Source organism: Theobroma cacao, chromosome 4 (genome assembly GCF_000208745.1).
Source record: "Theobroma cacao cultivar B97-61/B2 chromosome 4, Criollo_cocoa_genome_V2, whole genome shotgun sequence".
Classification (NCBI taxonomy): domain Eukaryota; kingdom Viridiplantae; phylum Streptophyta; class Magnoliopsida; order Malvales; family Malvaceae; genus Theobroma; species Theobroma cacao.
The window spans coordinates 16,528,012-16,550,446 of record NC_030853.1 but is presented as its reverse complement, the minus strand read 5'-3'; the positions used below and the strand labels follow the sequence as shown (position 1 = coordinate 16,550,446).

General features: G+C 33.7%; 3 protein-coding genes across 5 annotated transcripts; all 3 read left to right on the top strand.

The window, feature by feature from the left end:
• On the top strand, positions 746-3,262 carry LOC18601614 (pentatricopeptide repeat-containing protein At5g39350). Its single transcript, XM_007032621.2, has one exon. It carries the CDS (start codon positions 807-809, stop codon positions 2,802-2,804), a length of 1,998 nt encoding a protein of 665 aa, XP_007032683.2. The 5' UTR covers positions 746-806; the 3' UTR covers positions 2,805-3,262.
• Positions 6,774-14,682, top strand: LOC18601613 (probable galacturonosyltransferase 13). Of its 2 annotated transcripts, none has more exons than XM_018119967.1 (6): positions 6,774-7,488; positions 8,672-8,727; positions 8,842-9,000; positions 10,760-11,350; positions 11,996-12,298; positions 13,690-14,682. In XM_018119967.1, exons 1-6 carry the CDS (start codon positions 7,278-7,280, stop codon positions 13,972-13,974), a joined length of 1,605 nt encoding a protein of 534 aa, XP_017975456.1. In that variant the 5' UTR covers positions 6,774-7,277; the 3' UTR covers positions 13,975-14,682. The 2 variants fall into 2 exon arrangements, with proteins under 2 accessions (XP_017975456.1, XP_007032681.1); XM_007032619.2 differs by having other exon boundaries at positions 6,776-7,488; positions 8,845-9,000.
• On the top strand, positions 16,143-19,561 carry LOC18601612 (membrane-anchored ubiquitin-fold protein 1). Of its 2 annotated transcripts, none has more exons than XM_018120418.1 (5): positions 16,143-16,464; positions 16,866-17,177; positions 18,367-18,531; positions 18,980-19,070; positions 19,156-19,561. In XM_018120418.1, the coding sequence occupies exons 2-4, from the start codon at positions 17,045-17,047 to the stop codon at positions 19,033-19,035; spliced, it is 354 nt and encodes a 117-aa protein (XP_017975907.1). In that variant the 5' UTR covers positions 16,143-16,464; positions 16,866-17,044; the 3' UTR covers positions 19,036-19,070; positions 19,156-19,561. The 2 variants fall into 2 exon arrangements, with proteins under 2 accessions (XP_017975907.1, XP_007032679.1); XM_007032617.2 differs by having other exon boundaries at positions 16,147-16,464; positions 16,909-17,177.

The following is a 22,435-nucleotide window of genomic DNA, read 5'->3' as shown; positions in this document are numbered from 1 at the left end:
ATTATGCATATATATATATATAAAACAAAGTTTTTTAGAAGTGAAGATCAAGTTTGCAACTAAACTTGCATTTGATGGAACCTATTCTCTCCTGTTGATGGAAACGGGAAAAGGTTCTCTTTGGTAGTTTAAATGGAAGCAGTTCATCAACTTGAGTAAATCAATCAATTGCATGCTATTTTTCATGGAAACAGGTGAGAAACGATAAGGACATGAACATGTGGTCTTCACTCCTGAGAAACTTTGTGATTTTAATAAAATAAAGTAATCATATTAATAATATTTTAAAAATTATAAATTAAAATTTATTAATATTTTAATAAATAAAATAAATAACCATATTAAAATTCTTCTTCTAAAAAAAATATTTTCAATAAATTATAAAAATAAATATTTTAAAATTAAAAATCAAATATTATTATAAAAATATATTTATATTTTTATCATTTATTCTTTTGTTATGCCAAATCTATTTTTACTAACTAAATATTGAAATAAGTGATAATAGTTGTTTATGTTTTATTCCATTTCGGTATAATAGTTATTCTATTTTATTTTACAAATTAAAAATGTCTTTAAAATACAAGAAAACAAAGTGATTAAATTGTAACATTAATTATGACATAATTATTTTGTATAAAAGTAAAATTGTATATTTATTTTTTAAAAATATTTTAAATATTTCAACTATATATTACTATTTACATTTATACTGTAACATGGTGCTTTCTATTTTTAACTTTTATACGGAAACATAATTTTTCACACAAAACAAACATACTAGCATAACGGAAAAACCAGACTTCATGAATGGCCAATCTCTTGTCTTGTCCAAAGGCAAACAATACAAATCTCTCTTAAAACACTATGCAGCCACTAAAGCCCTCACCAAAACCACCCAACTCCATGCCTTAGCCATAACATCAGGCCTCCTCTCCCCCCATCTCCGCTCAAGCCTTTCCCTTTCCTACGCCAACTGCGGCCACTTAAAAAATGCTCGTAAACTGTTCGATGAAATGCCTCAACCAACCTTGTTTTCATACAACATGATGTTAAAAACGTATGCACAGCATGGGTTTTATTTAGAAACACTAAATTTGTTTGTTGAAATGGTTAACTTGGGGAAATGCAGGGCAGACAACTATACTTACCCTTTTGTTTTTAAGGCTGTTGGGGAAGAAAAGTTGGTCATTTTTGGTGGAGTGGTTCATCCGAGAGTTTTGACGGGTGGTTTTGAAAAGGACAGTTTTGTGATGAATTCTTTGTTGACAATGTATATGAATTGTGGGGAGAAAGAGGAAGGAAGGAAAATTTTTGATACCATGTGGGAGCCTAATGTGGTTTCATGGAATTCAATGATTAGTGGGTACTTTAAAAATGGATGTTCTAAGGAAGCTTTGGGGGTTTTTAATAAGATGATGGATGATGGGTTGGAAACGGATTGTGCTACTGTGGTTTCAGTTTTGCCGGTTTGCGGATTTTTGAAGGAATTGGAGGTGGGGAGAAGGGTTTATGAGTTGGTGAAAGAGAAGGGTTGGGGGAAGGAAATGATGGTGAGGAATGCATTGGTGGATATGTTTGCAAAGTGTGGGAGTATGAAGGAAGCACGGTTCATTTTTGATGGGATGGTTGAAAGGGATGTAGTGACTTGGACTTCATTGATCAATGTCTGTATTTTGAATGGTGATATGAGAGCTGCATTGAGACTTTGCCTGTTGATGGTACTTGAAGGTGTGAGACCTAATTCGGTTACATTAGCATCTCTTCTTTCAGCTTGTGGTGAGTCAAAGAATCTAATGGATGGTAGGTGTTTGCATGGTTGGGCAACAAGGCAAAGGCTTGAGTATAGTGTTATGGTGGAAACTTCATTGATTGATATGTATGCTAAATGCAATCGTGTTGACCTTAGCTTCTTAGTTTTTAAGAATACTTCGAAAAAGAATACAGTTCCCTGGAATGCAATTCTCTCTGGGTGCATACATAATAGGCTTGGAAAGGAAGCAGTGAAACTTTTCAAAGAAATGCTGATAGAAGGAATGAAACCTAATGCTGCTACCTTGAAGAGTCTTCTACCAGCATATGCCATCTGTGCAGATATGCAGCAAGCAACAAACATGCATTCTTACCTGCTAAGGTCTGGATTAGTGTCAAATAATGAAATTGGTACTGCAGTGGTTGATATATATTCAAAATGCGGTAGTTTAGAATCTGCCCACAAGATATTTAATGGGATACCCAATGAGAACAAGGATATTTATCTATGGAGTGTGATGATAGCTGGTTATGGAGGACATGGGCATGGTGAGATTGCTGTTTCACTTTTCAAACAAATGGTTAGAGCCGGGGTAAAGCCTAATGAAGTTACTTTCACTTCTGTGCTGCATGCTTGCAGCCATGCTGGTTTGGTGGATGAGGGTTTAGATTTGTTCAAACTCATGCTTAGAAACCACCAAATAAGCCCTCAAGCTGATCATTATACTTGCATTGTGGACCTTCTTGGTCGTTCTGGTAGGCTAGATGAAGCTTATGATATCATTAAAACAATGCCATTTGCACCTACTCATGCTGTTTGGGGTGCATTGCTTGGTGCTTGTGTAATACATGAGAATGTTGAACTAGGGGAGCTAGCTGCAAAGTGGCTTTTTGAGCTGGAGCCAGAAAACACTGGAAACTATGTGTTGATGGCAAAAATTTATTCTGCAGTTGGAAGGTGGAAAGATGCAGAAAATATAAGACATATAGTAAATGAAATTGGATTGCGAAAAGCACCAGCTCACAGTTTGATTGAGGTCAGAAATATGTGAAATTGGTATAAGGATTATCATTTTGAATGGCTAAATTCCTCAGCTTGAAATTATACTCATCAAGTGGAAATTTATATCCTATGCCAAGGTCAGTGTTTAAATGACCATGATGCAAACAAGAACTATACATGTAGACTTGTTCAGATGGGTTAATGAGTATTCCCCCCCCTCTTAATACTTCTATGATGGTGCAGTCACGTCAACTATAATCAGGATCATAGTGGGAGAAGGGGCAAATTGTTGTCAGTCTGGTTAGGGAGTTTTCTTTATTCTTACAATGGGCTAAACCTCATTAAGAAAATCTAATAATGATTAATTCAGGTGCCTCACTTGGAAGCATGGCTGTTATTCTGGAATCTCAAGATACTGGGTAGGCCTTCCAATACTGGATATTCACATAAACTGTAGATTATGTTCTTTTAGCAGAAATGAATTCTTCCACTGTGTTTATGGGGTGAGCCATGTTCTTTGAGTCAGTTCTCCATGATATATCTCAACATCATATGTCAAATGTACAGATGTAAACTATTTTTCACAAAATAATCTCAAGTTTATAACATGACTTCTTAATATAGTTGTCTTGATTTTTTGTTTTTATTTTGTTCATCTATACAAAATGAACCTCTAATGTTCTTCTGTCACTTTGTATCATTGTGTTTGTTCAGTGTGATGAGGTTGGGGAATATTATACATTCTAGCATAGTTCATGGGCTTAGTCTAACTTTTCTTTTTTTTTAAAAAAATTGCATTCCTCTAAAGTTATGCATATAATTGCTTTAACATTAATCTCTTTTTAGATTTATGTTTATCTTCCAATTTGATGGATAACCTGCATTGATTATTTTGTTTTTGAGCATTTTAAATCTACAAGGATCATGTCCAAAACAGAAATCATGGAAATACCTGTGACAAGGTTGCAATCTTATGATAGAACTTGTGAAAAAAATGCAATAAATTGGCGAAAAAGTCATTATCTGCATATGAGAATAGAATACTTTAAAGTTCCATCTCTCATCAGAAATGGTGAAAGAATAGCCATATCTATCAATCATTGTCCCCAGTATTCCCCTGATTTAAAAGCAAACATAGTGACTACTTGAAAAGGATTAGTTGCTCTCAAGATTGCCATAAAATTTCTCTTTGATTTTGTCTATTCACTATGATTGTATTCCAAGTTCTAGAAACTTGTGTCATTCAAAATTACTTCAATCAAATAGTTGAAATACATGTAATTTCCATTTCACCTTTACTAGATTATATTATTGAAATGATAAAAAACAATACTATTTCTTTTCAAGTTGTTGGACTATAAACCATGGAGCCTTCAACAGGAACTCTGGCAGGCAGACCAGGGAATTTGAGCTTGGGACAAAAACAAATAGATTAAGACAGTGAACAGGCATTGCATTAGTTGGGAGTTGAATGTGTACAAGTGTCCTTGTTTCCATGTACTTGATCCACTTTTGGGGTCTTTGACATCTTGGCTTTTAGAATGATTCACCCATTCATCATCTGAGCTTTTAAACCCACTGTCTCCAACTCACTGCTACATGGCATGTGCTATTGCCTGTTTACCAATTAGGAGATTCTCTTTGACAGGCCCACTTAAAAAGAGAAGAGTATAATATTTGATGCTAGATTAGATCATCCCTCATGGCCTTGTCCCAAATTCTGTTATCAATCATGGGACAAAGCCTAATCCAACACGAACTAGAACCCTTTTACCCTTACAAAACACTACGTTAATCACATGTTTAGTGGAAAGGATACCTTAAAAACATAATTATTGCCAGTTTGGTTAATCAATTGGCCTAAAGTCACCTAACTTTGGAAGAAGGCTGTTAAATAGTTCAATGTAATAATTAGTTTTAAACCCAATACTTGTGACTTTTAGCTTAATGTCAAAGGGATGTGCAATTCAGCCTAAGATTTAAACAATGTTGGACATCCTGGTCAACAATGGGTTGGTTTTATTCATGTTAGCCGGCTTTGAACAAGATTAAGAGTTGATTTTCTATGTAAAATTACACTAGCTAAATGTTGTTAGGCATAATCATTTATCCGACAACCTTCTTATTATTATCGTTATCGTGTACCAATTTTTCTTAGTTATCTCAAAATTATATGAGTTGTGACTTAAAATCGTAAATAAATATTTAGATTTAAGCTGTAATATTTTTTTATTTTCTTTCTCTTTTAGATGGAGAAAAAGGTGATTATTAAGGTGGGATTGAGACTGTAATTAGGAGGCATTGAGTTTAAATCATTGAGAAAGACATAGGGTTAATAGAATGGTACCCAAGAATCAAAGACCAATGAGATTCGATATACCCTAGAAGAAAAAAGAAAGTACTTGGGTGCCTCTCCAACAACAACATTCATGACATTCCTTGTGAAAGGGAGGAGATTAGCTAAGCCATTTGTTTTGTCTACATACTACAGGGCTGCCTCCCCTAATTGACTAATTCTTTTCTCATTCATGTTATTTGTCTTTTTTTTTTTTTGAAGTCTAGAAAACTCTTTAAACAGTGGGAAAAATACATAAAACCCAATCCGCGTGTCATTGTTCTTCATAATTCATATTCATAATAAAGAAATTAATAGAGCAATGGAGGGTCATTTTAATGTTTACACCAATATTGCTATATGAATAAGACATATTTCTGCCTTTAAGCAATGCCATGAATTTTGTACTATAAATTATTCCTCCATTACTAAGTCATAAATATTTTTATTTAGTATGGAAGTATTGGATTTAACCATAAATATATATATATGCACACTTGGTGTTCAAATAATTTGATTTGAATATTTCCTTTTCGAATACAAAATGAATTCAAAAAGTTAAAAAAAAAGGGGAAAAGAACCCTGCTACTGAATTGGTTAGCCATAAATGAATTGACAAATATTTGTAAAATTTCCATTGACCAAAAAGAATATTTAATTTTTTTATATATTTAAATTAATTATTTGTAGCAAAATTGGAGAAAGTCTAAAGCTTTATGCTACAGCCCCAGGTGTCGGTTGCATGTGATCCTCAGAAAGTTGTGTCGTTTATGTACAAGCTTATAACTTGGCAATCGAACTGAGTCATATTCACAAAAAGCTTTTAAAGAAATATAATCTTCACTAATACAATTATGCTGGGTTGTGTATACAAACTCATGAAGATCCAAAGCAAAATTTATCCAATTACCACAAGAATTACCTCAAGGTGAATGTGATCAATTTGGCAGTCTAAATTTTTACCCATTATTTCTTTTGCAAAGTTTGGATAAGTTCTAATGTGATCATAGAAAATATCATGACATTGTAAACCTTTTGACAAATAAATTGAACCATATAATAAAATATTAACAATTTATTTTAAATCTAGTGAACACTCATCCAGAAAAGGATTAACTTGTTAGGAAAAATAAACTGTTAAAAACTCATTAATATCTTAATTAAAATAATTGAATTCGAATTTTTTTTTATTTAACCCAATTTGCTCACAAATCTAAAATGTTTGGGATTTTTTTTAACAAATGGAAAATAGTAGTAATACAAAATCCAAAAACTCCAAATTCCAAAAACTCTCCAGTTTTAATTGGAATGATATAAAAACTTAAAAAGTGTTTGTTTTTAAAAGTAAACTTAAGAAAATGATATCCACATATAAAGCAAATGCTTGCCCATAAACTTAGGAGAAGACATCTAAATTTAGCTCTAAGATCATTGTTTTGCTCTCTCTCTCTCTCAAAGGTCAAAGTTCATCCCATCTTTTTCTCTCTAAACCCAACACGCTATTGACTCATCAAAGTTCTCATTTTTTTAAAAAAATTATATTCTTTTTCTCTCTTTTTTTTTGTAATTATTAAATTATAATTATTTTATTTTATTTTCTGAAAAAAGGGCAAATTAGAGGAGTTGATCCACCAATGAGAGAGCTCCTTGAAACCCCAAAAGGAAAGAGAAAAAACCCATTCTTTTAACACAAAAATAAAAAAAAAAAAACCCAGTTTCTCTTTCTTTTCTTTTTTTTTCCCTCTCTTCTTTCTTTTCTTGATCCATGGCAGAGCAAAAAATAACCAAGCTAAAGTTTCAATAATCAAAACCCAGATTTAAAAAACCCCCAAATTTGATTCTTTGAACCAAAAAACCCAAAAAAAAGGGGGAAGAAAAAGAAAATAGAACCAATAATTTTTGGTTGGTGTTAAAAATCCAATGCGGTGGTGGTCTTTGTTAAAAAGACCAACAAGAAAAGGGGGAGTTTTGAAGGAAACCCAGATCAAAAAATCAAAGCTTGAATCGAGAAAAGAAGAGAAAAGGGTTGGATCTGATGGTGGTGCGGGTAGGATTGGGTGTGGAGAGGAGCAGAGAGAGATACTGTGGAGCAGCAGCTGCTGGTTTTGATAATAATAAGAAAGGTGGTGTCTTTTTGGAGAGAGGGGAGAAGAGTTGTCCAATTGTGGTGGGGCTGCATAGAGAAGGATGCAGCTTCACGTCTCGCCTAGCATGAGAAGTATAACGATATCGAGCAACAATGGGTTTATTGACTTAATGAAGATCAAGGTGGCAGCCAGACATATTTCATATAGGACCCTTTTCCATACCATTCTCATCCTCGCTTTCTTGTTGCCTTTTGTCTTCATTCTTACTGCTCTTGTTACCCTTGAAGGTGTCAACAAGTGCTCCTCATTTGGTACCCTTCCTTTTATTTTCTATGTTTTTTTTATTGTTTTCTAACGGATCTTGATTGGATTTGATTTGGTTTATTTTTGTTATGCATTTGACGGGTCGCAACTGATTTGATTTGGGTTTTCTTTTGTTATGGGCGTTTGATGTTAGTTTTGTTATCTGGAATCTTAATTATCCTGATTCTCATTTTGTTCATGTGTATTTGGTTATGCATTTGATTTGGCTGAAACCGCGATTCCCATGTTTTCTGCATTAATATCAATCTGATTTGATGTGTGGATGGAGTTAATTGGATACTATGTGGGTCTTTTTTGTAATGTTCATGTAATTTAGTTTTGTTGATATGTTGGACTTTTTTTCTTGGAATTTTAGTTTGATATGTGTAATTGGTCATGCACTCAGCTCGGGGGTGGGGGGGCTCTTGATTTGATTTGATTTGGTTGACATGATGATGCTCCAGTTTTTTGCAATTGATGTCAATTGGATTTGGTGTATGGGTGTAGCTAATTGGCTAACATGTTGGCTTGGTTTGGATTACAGATGGATTAGGATTTTTGGTTGTTAGTGTGGCATGATTGCCTTGATCCCTAAATCTCTATTTTGCAGTTTATGTTGGTGGCAAATTCGTGTGCTTCGGTGCTGAAAGTTGTGAAAAGTTATTTACATTGTTATGAGATCCACATATGATAAAAATAAATCTGTCAATGGGTTTCTTCGACTTAATTTTGCTGGTTGAATCTGAATCTTAAGTTAGTGCAGTTCATTTGTTAATTGGTAAATGCTTTGGATATCAGATTATTTGAACTAGATAGATTATGCAGAGAGTGCTGAAAGTTCAAAACCCATTCCGTTGCACTGCTTGTTCAATTCATACATATTTTTCCATTTTATCATTTCTATATAACTGGTGAAGCCAAACTTATCTAATCATGTCCTCATCAGTGCTTAAAATTGATTGCTTGTAACCTATTTTTTTAATTGTGTTCTTTGGTTCTTCTGGTTATTTAAATATCAATGTTTATATCGATAAAATTTTGCTATGATCATTTAAGAATTGAGTGTGCTTTTCCTGTTGCATTCTGAGTCAACTAACTAGATTGGTATATTTCCTCCTTTCTGCCTTTTATCTTTTTATAATGCTGTCATTGGGTCCATGACTTTCCTTCTTGTTGTTCTACTGTGTTCAGATTGTTTAGGTAGGCGGTTAGGACCGAGACTTCTCGGGAGGGTTGATGATTCAGGAGTAAGTATCCTGTTCTCTCCATGCTGGAAATGTATTTTGGATTTGTCTTGTGGTCAAAATTTTATTTATGATTTTAACTTGAGCTGGTCTTTTTTGGTGACGATGATGGGGCAGCAGAGACTGGTTAAGGACTTTTATAAGATCCTCAATCAAGTAAACACTGAGGAAATCCCAGATGATCTAAAGCTTCCAGATTCATTTGATCAACTTGTTTCTGAAATGAAGAACAACCAGTATGATGCAAAAACCTTTGCATTCATGTTAAGAGCAATGGTATGGTCATGTTACAGATTTAGTTATTTTTAATTTACTTTGTTGTTATTTGCTATATTTTACATGGTGAGGGTTGTTAGGGCTAAGGTTGATATTTATTTCTTTTCATTGCATCAAAAAAAAAATCAAGCACCCTGGATTGATTCTTGAACTGGCTTTGGAACATTTTCTTGTCACTATATTAGACCTTGAAGTTATTGGTTTAAATGTTTGTTTCACTTAGGTGGTTATTTGACTTTTGGCTGTGTATTAATGGGAAGAAGTGTGCATAATCTGGATGGAAGACTAACTTAATGCTATTTTGGATTTTACTCTCTTCCCCTGCATTTTGGGTTTCAGAAACAAATAGCATAACATTCTAGACAGATGGAAAAACGATCTAAAGAAGATTAAGAACCTCACCTTCACCTAAGCATGATTATTGGGTTTTAGTTTTTGAATGTCAAAAGAGTGAACAAACAAGCTTTTTCTCTAGATGAAAGTAGACTATTATTTGCCTACTATTGCTGATTTGATGGACTTGGACATTATTTCTTTTTTGGTATATAACTTGGGTATATTCACAAAGACAAAAATGCAATTTTTATTTGTGAAAGTTTCAAGTTTTAATTTGTTAATGTCTATAAACTGATCTGGTTAGATCTGTTATCTCTGCCTCCCTTATCCTCTTTCGCTTGTTCCCTTTTCTCTCCAGTTTTTTTCTTTTTTCAAATATAAATTTGTAATTCCTCAACCGAATAATTTAATGATCGAATTTGTCATTCAACTCAATTTAACTTAACTGAGCCTTAATCCGAAGCCTGTTGGTAGAGATCAAGTCCTTCATTCAAGCCAGTATACAATGCAGTTATTTTAAACATAATCTTTGAATTTCGTTTCTCAAATTTTATGATTCATGACTAAGTTCTTATAAATTGCAATCAACAAGGGGGAAAAAATGCCAAAAAAAAAATTGAAATTGATTCATGTCCATAGCATCTTATATTATTACTTTGGGTGGTGTTAATGAATTATAGGGAAGAAACTTAAGACTCTTGATAATGGCCTCTTTGAACAAAAATGCTGAAAGTTAGGGCTGTAACCATTTTACCTCTGTAGGATGGTTATTTTTGTGAAGTCTGAACTGATACTAGGTAATGACCTCATTCTTGGCCTTCCATGAATATATTAAGTGCAGTTTGGATTATATTATGGGTACATGATCTGTTCGCTGGGCCTCAACCTGTTTGTGTTCTATGGATCTGCTCAAATTCTAGTGTCAGCACATGCTATCATCTTTCTGTGGTCTGGATGAATTTGTTTATCAGTGATTAAAAGTCATGTCTGTGAAGGCTAAAGGCAGGGGCTGTATAAGATTTCACGTTGCCCTTGTGGAGTGTTTTGTCAGATCCAATATTTTTGGAGCGATACATCATCAGGCTGCAAAAATTTTGCAAGCAGAGAATAAATTGATTGATCTCCTTGCCTCTTTTAGTATTATTTTTCCCTAGTAGGGTATCTTGACCCTCAGGTGTTGTTAAGATGTCCTTTTAATACTAGCTTCAACTTCCATTTCTCTGTTTATTTGTTGTAGCTCCTATTCTAACCATGTCACTTTTTAAATGAAACTTTTTCTTTTTGTATATTTACATCTTGAAAAATATGAGGAAGTGCTTGGAAAAACAAATATTTGTATCTGCATTCCAGTATGGATTCCAAATTTTCTCATACTCTATAAGTTTGGTGAACTTTCTAATTAGTATTTGTCTTTTCTGCACAGATGGAGAAACTTGAAAGGGAAATTAGGGAATCTAAATTTGCAGAGCTGATGAACAAACACTTTGCTGCAAGTTCCATTCCAAAAGGCATCCACTGTCTTTCTCTGCGGTTAACTGATGAATACTCTTCCAATGCTCATGCACGCAGACAACTGCCTTCTCCTGAGCTACTCCCTGTGCTTTCTAACAACTCTTACCACCACTTTGTCCTGTCAACGGACAATATATTGGCTGCAGCAGTAGTTGTTGCTTCTGCTGTCCAGTCCTCTTTGGAACCTGAAAAGATTGTCTTTCATATCATCACAGACAAGAAAACTTATGCGGGTATGCATTCCTGGTTTGCACTAAACCCTATATCCCCTGCCATTGTGGAAGTGAAAGGTGTTCACCAGTTTGACTGGTTAACTAGAGAGAATGTTCCTGTGCTTGAAGCTGTAGAGAACCATAATGGCATCAGAAATTACTATCACGGCAACCATGTTGCAGGGGCAAATCTGTCTGATACTACTCCTCGAACATTCGCTTCAAAATTGCAGGCTAGAAGTCCAAAGTACATATCCTTACTCAACCACCTTCGGATATATTTACCAGAGGTAATCAGATATGACTGACTATTTCTTCTTTTACATGGATGCATGGAACCTTTGATGCTTTGATTTATTTCTCAAATTCGAAGAGGGATATTTTCCCCCTTTTTTGTGGTCATGACAATGTTGGCTAGAAGTTGTTTCTCTTTCACTCCTGCTCCTGCTCCCTGTGAACTTCATATTGAAGCTTGTCTTTGAGCATAATATTATACTTTTTATCTGTAATTGGGGTACTGATCTTGTTAACCTTGCAAAGAGCAAAAGTTGACATAACTGGGCATACTAACATCTTTGAATGAGATAGGGATTGTTTGACAACATTGTTTGGCTTGGTATCATTATGGATCATTACTGTACAATGTAATGATTTCTCAATCAACCAAGTGAGATGGATATGAAAAAAGACTGAAGACATTCATTATTGTAATTAGGTGCAGATTGAGGTTTGATATTGATATGCATTTGTTGGGTTTGAATGTGTTATCTTTATTGACCAACTTAAACAATGTCTTTTTAGGCACCTATTTGGTGTGCACATTACTGTTTGTATTACTAAAAGTGACAGCTGATATATATTTTTTTGCTATAAATTTCACTTATTGTGCAGTCTTTCCCCCCAAAATGTGTGTTCTGATTGTGTGTTTTGTGCAGCTCTTTCCGAACCTTGACAAAGTGGTCTTTTTAGATGATGATGTTGTAATTCAGCGTGATTTGTCTCCCCTTTGGGAGATTGATCTCCGGGGAAAGGTTAATGGAGCTGTAGAAACTTGTAAAGGTGAAGATGAGTGGGTGATGTCCAAACGTTTCAGAAACTACTTTAATTTTTCCCATCCCCTTATAATGAAGCATTTGGATCCAGATGAATGTGCATGGGCTTATGGGATGAATATCTTTGATCTTCGTGCTTGGAGGAAGACAAATATAAGAGAAAAATATCATTCCTGGCTGAAAGAGGTAACTTGTTGTCTACTAGTTTTCCTGATGTTTCTTTAATTTTTTGACCTCCTCTTTATTTGGTCTTTAGTCACAATGACTATCAAAATTGATTATTTTGAATTTTGTAAATGTAATATCATCTGCTTAGCTGCAAGAGGGTTCGCACCAATGATTCCCCTGTCCTTGTGTTTGAAATCTCATCACTGTCATCCTTCCTTTACATAACTATCTGGTATAATGACACTGTTTCTGTACAAGAAATTCCATTTTGGCTCTGTTTGGTATCAGAAAATAACTTGTTGATAGAAAATCTCTTCTGTGTAAATATTTTAATTGAAAATCTAATATTTTCTGTTATTTGGATAAATTGTCGAAAATATTTTTTGTTGTTTGGATCACTTTATAGAAAATATTTCCACTATCACTCATCTATAGAAAATATTTCCACTATCACTCATCTATAGCAATAATTTCCACTATCACTCATCTTTAAAAATATTTACATCTTCAAAAGTTTTCCTGAGAAAAACATTTAGAAACATTATAATCTGAGAAAAGTTTTTCATTTATTTGTCTCTATAAAATGTGAAAAGTTAGTCCTTATATCTTTCTTTTCCCGCTACTCATCATTCTCAGATTGATTCATTAGTTGAAGCTATTCCTGTTGATGAATGATTACTGATATATTTGTTATGTTAAAAGCAAATTACTAGCTGTCTAGAAATATACATATGAGATTATTTTATGCTATAGAACATGTGCTAATTTACTAGGTTTTCTACAAGCAGATTAGTTTAAGGATTTGTTTTTGTATGCATACCTCTTTAAGATTTAAATTTGTCTGTGTTTATTCAGCATGATGTCTTAGAAACTGAGGAAAAACTGCAAGCGTTACAGCGCAAAAGACAAAGAGAACTGACTCTAAGGACATAGACCGCAAAGTTTATCAATTTGGGTGGCCACTGGTGGTGGCTGCAATAGGAGAGAGATACATGGTTTTTATAGCAAAAAAGAGAAAGAAAGAAAAGAGAGAAAGAAAGGGAGAAAAGGAGGAAAGAAGAAAAGAAAGGAAATGGGGTCAACACCCTATTTTCCATTGACCTGTAAAAGCGTTTCCTTCATGAATGTATTTTCTCCCTTCCAAACACATGAAATTACTGAAAATATTTTCTGGAAAGCATGCAAACTGACGCTTTGTTTTACATTATTTTCATTTCAAATTAAATGTGACAAGTTGCTGACCATCTTTGGTTGGATAGAAAAACATTTTTGGAAACCTGAAACTTCACCATGGATGTGAACTTAGATTATAAGAAATTGACTATTATTTAGTTTTTGATCTCAAATGCTGGCAAATTGACGGTTTCTTTTTCACCATTTTACTCTGATTGTTGGTTTCTTTGTGGCAGAACCTGAAGTCAAACCTGACAATGTGGAAGCTTGGAACTCTACCACCTGCTTTGATTGCATTTAAAGGCCATGTTCATCCAATCGACCCATCATGGCATATGCTTGGCTTGGGCTATCAGAGTAAGACCAATATTGATAATGTGAAAAGAGCTGCAGTTATTCATTACAATGGCCAGTCAAAACCATGGTTGCAGATTGGCTTTGAGCATCTTCGGCCATTTTGGACCAAGTATGTCAACTACTCCAATGATTTTGTTAGGAACTGCCACATTTTGGAATCGTAGTTAAGCAGCTAGAGGAGTTAGAAGAAGAGATAGACTGGGAAGAGACACTAGCAAGTCAAGTGTCATAAGTTCTATTGCGGCCTGAAATTTCCTTGAGATCTATTTGAGAAGGTGAGATGAAAATTGGCCAAGAGAGCAACAATTTTGAGGACTGCATTTACCGTCATCACTCAAAACATTTGCAGGAAGGACCTGCATTACTAGCATGGGCATGAAATTCATTCTTTCAGTTTGTAACATAGCAATCGATGTTTATTTTTTCGGGTGGGAAAAGGATACTGATATTGATCTTCCTGCAAAGATTCTTGGCTTAGTGCATATGTTGGAATAAGGTGCAAAATACACAAGACTAGAAGTGCTCCTATTGATGTCATTGGATTCATTGGTGTAGGAAGAGAATGGCTTGGGCCGGTCATTTGGTGAGGCTCCAACGTCAGCCCAGACTGTCTTTTCCCTTCCATTTTCTTGAAAAATTTTTGTTGGTTTCATTTTTGTTAGTTCCTTCCCCATTTTTTCCCCCTTGATTTTAAATATCTTGTTGAATTTTAGGACTAGATCATGGAGATTGCTTTGTTACAGCTCCCATGAATTGGGGACCTCTTCTTAGGTTATATATCGGTATTTGTTATGTACACTTCACGAGAAACATTTAAAATGTGCAGAAAAATTCTTTCCAATTTTTCCATAACATATTTGAGTTATTAGCTTTGTCGACTGCACTGTGCTACAGAGTCATCTCCCCTTTCCCATATACCAGCAGAGCTGCTCATCTTTCCCAGGGATATGTTATTGTCAGCCTCCAAGAAAGTCGCATGTTTCAAGGCTTTGGGCAGCCCATGTTTTGCATGCTGTCTGTACAGGCTGATAATTACAAACAAGGTTTCAAAGCCAAATCTGCATTGAAATCTAGCCTTTCAACCTTGTGCATTGAAATGCTTGTGAAGGCGTGAGGTCAGTTGTGATCCTATGTAATAATAAGCACCAAATTCTTATTTAACAAATATGCTCAATGGAAAAAGATTCTTATTTGTGGAATTTGCTAAGCTGATGATTACAAGAAAACCAGGTTCCAATAACTGTCTTTTTACAAGTAGTCGACAACCGAATTTGGGCAATTCTGATCTTTCTAGGTGAAAGGTTCCTTGTGCTTAACACATTCCTCTCCACCTTAATTCCCCCCCACCTTCCCTTTACCAGATGGGATTCTCTTCCCATTTTCTTTTAATACAAATCTTGCTATCATCTTCCCAATAATTTAACCAAATGATTAAGACTTGATTAGCCTCATCTGATTGATTATTATTCCAAAGAGCCTTATGTACAAGAATCTGAAAAGGTCTTGGACATGTCAATCGCCAGACAAAAGCAGACATGGAAATCTTTTATTGCCAATTCAACATTAGGCATCCGTCCATCAAACACAAACGAAAATTGGGTTTTACAAAAGGAGTATCTTAAGCATATTTCTAAGATACGGAAATGTTGTCGTATTTAATATTGTAATCGAGCATCTAAATATTTGATTCAATTAAAATCAAATCTTTGAAATTATATCGATGATTAATGCAAAATAATAATTTTAATAAATTATTTTAAGACACTCCTTATAAAAGCTAGAGAAAATTTTAGATTTGACATTGTTGTCTCCCTAGTTGGTTTCTTGAAAAAATCTTGGTCTTGATTCAAATGATCAACCATTTTGATGTTTTGGACTTTTCCTCAAAGGTTTGGTTAGTGAATTAATAACAAGAAAAAAAAGGCCTTGAGTTTGACAAATTCCAAAAATGTACAGCGGATTGTTCCATCATTTAGAGCCCATGAAAGATGACCCTAAATGTCTACTTTCATTCTTCAAACAATATAGGTCACATGTTGAGCCATTTTATCACTTTTAAGGGAATAATTACTACTATTTGCCTCCTAACTTTAGTTATATTGTTCTTAAAATCTCACATGTAAACAGAATTTGAGACATTTGGATTTTCAAGTCTTTGAAAGTGTAAGTACTAAAATAGGTTTGGTGGATGATAAATGATTACCTAAACACATAGAAAATGCATGTACAATAGAGGGGTAGTTTACATTAGTTTGGTTTTTTTTTTTTTCTTATTGTTAGTTTAGTTTAACGTCAGTAAGTTGTTTGGACATTGCAAGTTAACAAAAAGGTCACTTTCTTTTTTTTTTTTATTGCTATAAGAGAGAGAGAAAGAAATCTGTCCATTTCCATAGCCTTAGGGGATTGGAAGGAGAAGGCAAGGATGGAAGCATTGACCACAGATTTAGAAGACTTTGAAAACTCCGAAACAACCTCGTCTTTAGAGATTTGTTACTTCATCTCTTCTTCTTCTTCCTCTCTCTGTCTTTTTTACTTTTGATTTGATAATAATATCAAAGCAGCCCCATCAGTTTCTTTTTATTCTTCTTCTTTTTTCTTTCAAAGCTCGGAGTTGTCAGCCAAAAGAAACCTACCCAGATCAGTTTTAGACTCAAGTAAGATAACCCATCAAGCCTTTTCACTTCTGTTGACTATTTATTTGGTTTTGGAGTGACAAAGTTTCGGATTTTAGCTGATTTGTGATCTTAAAGACCATAATTTGAAGATTTGGTGATTTTAATATGTCTTTTGTGTTCAACTGTTTTTTGTGTGTCTCACTGGTTGTTGGGTTTTTCCTTTTTTTTTCTTTGAATTTTTTGGAGTGGAATATAATCTATTTTTGGATTTTCCCAATTTTGGTTACTTGGAAACAGTTATTCATAACCTATAGTCTTAAAGTTGCTACCTTTTATACGCTTTGTTTCCCAAACTAGATTGCGTGCATATCTGTTTCTAATATATCTGAGTCAAGTAATTCAATTTTGCTTTTTCTTTTTCCTTTTATTGAATTTTGCAGAATTTCCAGTTGAGAATTCTTAGGGGTTTTGATTATTGCACAGATACAATCCAGTTACTTGAGAAGACTCTCGGTATCTTTACAGCAATCCAGATTGAGATTTTTGTACACAGTTGAGGCGAAAGCCCAAGTAAAGATCTTGGGGGGTTCAGATTTTCAAGTCTGTAAGGTTTCTGGAGATGGCTGGGGTCCAAGATCAATTGGAGATCAAGTTTCGATTGACTGACGGATCGGATATTGGTCCTAAAACCTTTCCTGCCGCCACTAGTGTTGCAACCTTGAAGGAAAGTGTTCTTGCTCAATGGCCTAAAGGTTAGTTTGGTGTTTAATTGGATCCAAATGTATTTGTGCAGGCAAACTTTCAGCTTCATTGTTTTTATATATCTGCTCTTCATCTAATTGTTTTTTGGTTACTGTTTCATTGTTCCATATTGTTTGAACTAGAAGGATGAGATCAGGATATTGCATTTCAAAATTTTTTCGTGTTGGTTTGAATATTCGGATGAAAGAAAGCTATGCAAGAAAAAAGAATCATTATGTTGTGCTTTACTTCCTGCAGAATTAGGACAACTGGAATTTGATCTTTGCTCCGTAAATTGATTAGAAATGCTGATTATAATTGCTGTATGAAATGCTTAATGATGAAATATTTCCAAGATAACCAAAGGGGCATGCTATGAAATATGAATAAAGAATTGTTCAGGCCTTTTCTCATTATAGCATGACTAGCTGTTAAATGGAATTCTATGTAACCTTTTATCATTCTAATAGTGTCAAAGAATACTGCCCTTTCTTATCATTTTTTAAACCAACATATTGTAAACGTTTTTGGTTTGCTTTATTGCATCATAGGTGTTTCTATTGGAAATGTGTGTCTGTGTTGGATTCTGGGCTTTCAAAAAGTGACATACATTTGAAGCACTTTTGATGAACGGTTTATAACTGAGATACCTAGACTGAAGTTTTAAGATTTATGCTAGGATATTGCTGTTGTCAGTTTGTTCATCCTGCTTTCATCTCCATGCCTCTGTCTCTTTCTCTTGATTGCTTGCTCTTAGGTTCTTTGCTTTTTTATTTCCTTAGTTGGCATATGGGGAATGTTGCAGTTAGTTTGGATTGTAAATTAGAGTTACTCAGTTCAACTAAAAGCTTAGTTTGAGCTAAGTTCTGCTGTCTAGCTCTTTCTGTACCAGGAAAATTGGCAATGCAGTGGGCTAATTTTTAAGTGAACAGGAAAAAAAAGGAAAGAAATGGTTGTGTAAATACACGATGTCAAACAAGATAGTAAGGATAGATTACTTGTGTTAATTTTGGACCGTAGTTAAGGAGAAGTCTTAATTTATGTCTCTGATTGAATTGCATCGGATTTCATTTTATGTTCTTTCATGATTCAAGTATGTCATGAGACCTCTCTGCTTTTTATTTTGCTCCAGTCATATTAAAATTCTTCTGAGTCAAAATTGTTCTGGATGTGTAATTATATTCTTTTCATTTTGGGCAGAGAAGGAGAATGGTCCAAGGACAGTGAAAGATGTCAAGTTAATAAGTGCAGGAAAAATATTGGAGAACAACAAAACACTAGGAGAGTGCCAGAGCCCTCTTTGTGATATTCCTGGTGGAGTGACGACTATGCATGTTGTTGTTCAACCTCCTCCTTTGGAGAAAGGTACAAGTATTATCTGTGAGATTTCAAAACTTATAATCTGATGCTTTTCATGAAGAGCAATAATACTCGTCTGTCCTTCTGTCTGTTTGTGGTAGCAATGTTGAACTTATCCTTTTTTAGGGGGGAAAAAAAAAACCCAGGAAAACCCTTCTGTTTGGAAATTATTCAAACTTGCTGGTTGAGGTTCTGCTTGTTAGGGCAATGGAAAACTTTAGGTGACAATTGGGGTGCTCTGACTTCACAAAATGTTTAACTCAGTAGTTACACATTTAGATTATTAGCCACTTCTTAATGGTGAAGCACCAGATTAAGGCCAACTATACATGTCCAGCTATCAACTTGCATTGTCCTTTTTCCAACTTAAAATAGGTTTTCTTTGTGATGCTTTTTTTGTTTTTTTTTTCTTTTTTTCCTTAAAGTAACATTCGTATCTTTTATTAATGAGCAGAAAAGAAAGCAACAAACCAACCAAAGCAGAACAAATGCGTTTGTGTCATATTATAATCCACGGCTTGAAGAGGGGATGACATGATTTTCAGGTGGTTTTAGTTAATTGACTGTTTCTTCACTGCTAACATAATACTTGGTTTTAAACAAAAGTACGTGGCCACAAATTTTCTGCAGATGAAGAGTGCTGGAACTGGTATAGAAAACGAAGTTGGGAGACTCTCTTATTGGTGAAGGCAGTTGGCATCTTGCACATTTATCATATAGGTCTTGTTTTTCCATGCTGCTGGTCTACACCTTATTTGTGTAGTTGATGATTGTCCATCCATTTTGTTCACTTTGTTCTTTTTCACATTAATTAGACTTCGCTATCAAGCAATTAAATCTCCGATTTTATGTCCAAATATGTCTCACCAAATGCATTTTTCCACATTTTTATGTCTTGAATTCGTCTTCCCCTGTATAATATCATTTTTTTTAATTGTGTAATTTGACCTGTTACTCGAATTCATGTTGGTGGTCATACTTTTGCCAAGAATACATGCTGAGAGCTACAGATAGAGTTGGTACTTTATTGTTGTTCTTTTCTGCATACCAGCCTTCTTGAAGGAAGGTCCGTGGCGGCTTGGTTTTTGGCACTTTATACTATGCTTTTGTAAGCTCAGATTTCGTTTTACCGTTTCGTAGATTTTTGATTGTTGGTGTGAAAGGATAGCCACTGTTTAATTCTAGGAAAGATGTCGGGATACAAATAAACATGATAGTTGCTTTTCTTTGGTAATATGAACATCTCCTAAAATTCTGCCATTTTATAAATGAATGAATGATGTACAAGATGTTGTGTCTGTAAGCAATCAAAAAGTTGGTTGGAATATCATTAGCCTTACACATTAAAACATTGTATGCCTAAACACTATTGCTTAATTATAAAGTAGTTCCTGCACTTTTATTGATCATGTTGATTGTGTGTCAGCCAGGATTGCTGGTTTATGCTCCATTTCCACTCTGGATATTCTTTTAACATGGAATGGAATGGAATGGAATGGTGCAGTTCAGCCTGGCCCGTGCTTGAGCCTACTTACAGCCAATAAATTTCCATATCATTATTTTTCAGTACTAGTCAAGATTTTCTGAACAACACAACAGGTCTAATGAAGTCAATTTGTCATGTCCAGATAAGAAGGAAAAAGTTGGTGGTAGTGAGATATAATTCATCATTGCATTCAATGTAAAAATTAATGAAAAGGGTGGAAGATCATTCCTGGTTAAGGATGGTAAAATTCAAGCTCCATAAAAATTATAATGTTAAAACTGTCAAGGAACTTGAACATTTGATTCAGATTGGTAACAATTTGAGAAAACTAAGGTTCCTGATCTTGACCCTAAACTAGATAAACAAAAGGGAAAGACACTTAGAAAAACTATTCGGTAGTAATGGAAAAGCAAAGCATAAACCCTTAAAATATATATATATATATATATTAAAAACTTCGATTCGTACATGTTTATTTAATTAAATTTCTCATTTTTTATATTAGGTCAAATAAACTCTTCAATTTAAGAGGAATGTATTAATCATTAGATTCAATGTTATTGTCCATATTAGATATGACTTAATTGGTTAACGTAACCACGTTATATAAATCCAAAATCATTGATCACTAGTTGTCTATGTTAATCACCTATAATTAATGACCAAAAAAAAAAAAACCAAATCCTCAAAACTATGTAAACTATGTTGACTTAGTGGTCAAATTTTTTGGGTACATCATATAGAGGGAAGGGGAGGATAGAGAGAGAAAGAGAGGAAAATAGAAAGTGAAAATGTCATATCGGTTGTCATGTGAATAGACTGGAAGAGAGGCTTCACATTTCAATTGGAGAGTTGCTCAGCATGTAAAGCTGAGCTTTGGGGGCGTTTACAAAGATTTATGCTGGGCATGGTAAATGTGGCATACAAGGATTGATCTCCAAGTCGATGACAAGATGGTTGTTAAAGCTATAACTTCCTCTTTGTCTTATCCTTGTTCCAATTTCGATTTGATCCAAGCGATTCAATATCTGATGCAACATGAATGGGAGCTGGTTACACATCATGTTGTTAAGGAAGATAATGAAGTAGTTGATTATATGGTAAATAAAACTCCCATAGAACAGGAAAAATTTGTAGTACGCTCTAATCTCCTTTAGATGTTAAAGATTTATTATTAACGTAGGATGTAATGGATACATATATATGTACCTCGAATGATTAATATATAAGTTGATTTCTTTTTTAAAAAAAATCAATTGATATTGGATAACAATGGTTGATTTTCTTAAAATTTTAAAAAAATTAAAAAATTTATTTAAATGCAAAAAAATGAGAAGTTTAGTTGAATAGATAAATATAGTAGAGTGCCTTTTTTAGAGTTTAAGTTAAGAACACAATTACCGTTGACACTAAATTGATTATCCATTATTATTTTGTTTTCTTGTTTTAACTTTTCAAAATAACATGATCAATTTATTTTGTTTATATTATTTATAACTTAATATAAAAAAAAAAGTTTTGATAGGACTCTCAAATAGTGTCACGTGCATATATTAATAAAAGAGTGTTGTAAGTTAAAAGAAGTGACTAACTTTTTCATGTGAAATCGTAAAAAAAAAACTGTTATGAGATTTAATTTTTGAACGAGACCGCATCAGTAGTAGCTTGTATGAGTGATGAACTGCAATCCGTAAAACTTCCGAGTCAAATTCTAGTATTATAAAATCAGAAGGATGTTTGTTTCTTCTACTAAGATTTAGAGGATGGTTGTGTTGTAGCAAGTAGCAAGGGCTTCAGTGGTTCTTGTCTTCTACTTCTTGGTAGTGGGAAGCCCAGTTTACTCTGGAAGCCATTTTTCTGCATTTAATGCTCTCTACATGGATTGGGCTGCATTCCTTCCTTTTTGCTTTTATACAATTTTTTTTTATTTAAAATTTCCTGGATCATGGATCCTCTTACTGGCCTCCTCAAATAATAAGAATAATGATAATATTATAGCATGTTTGGTTGGGAGAATAATTAAATTATTTTATTTTTATTTTTAAAGAATTTTAAATTTTTTATTTGGTTGAAAAATGGTTCAAAGAATAGTCATTTTATAAGAATGACTATTCTCCAAAATCCTTTAAAACTAAAAAATAGCTAATATCACATTCCCTTATGGTATTAACTATTTTATATTTGAGGAATAAATTCAAAAACTGATAAAAACAAAAATATTCTTTACAAGTTTGAAAAATTACAATTTCATTTGTATAAAATATTATTTTTCTCTCTCTTCTCTTTCTCTCACTTGATTTCAATTTTTAATAAAATATTAATATTTTAAAATATTAATATTTAAATTATCAATTATTAATAAATTAAATTATAAATTATTCCTATTTAAAAACAAAATAAATTAAAAATAAATAAACATAATAT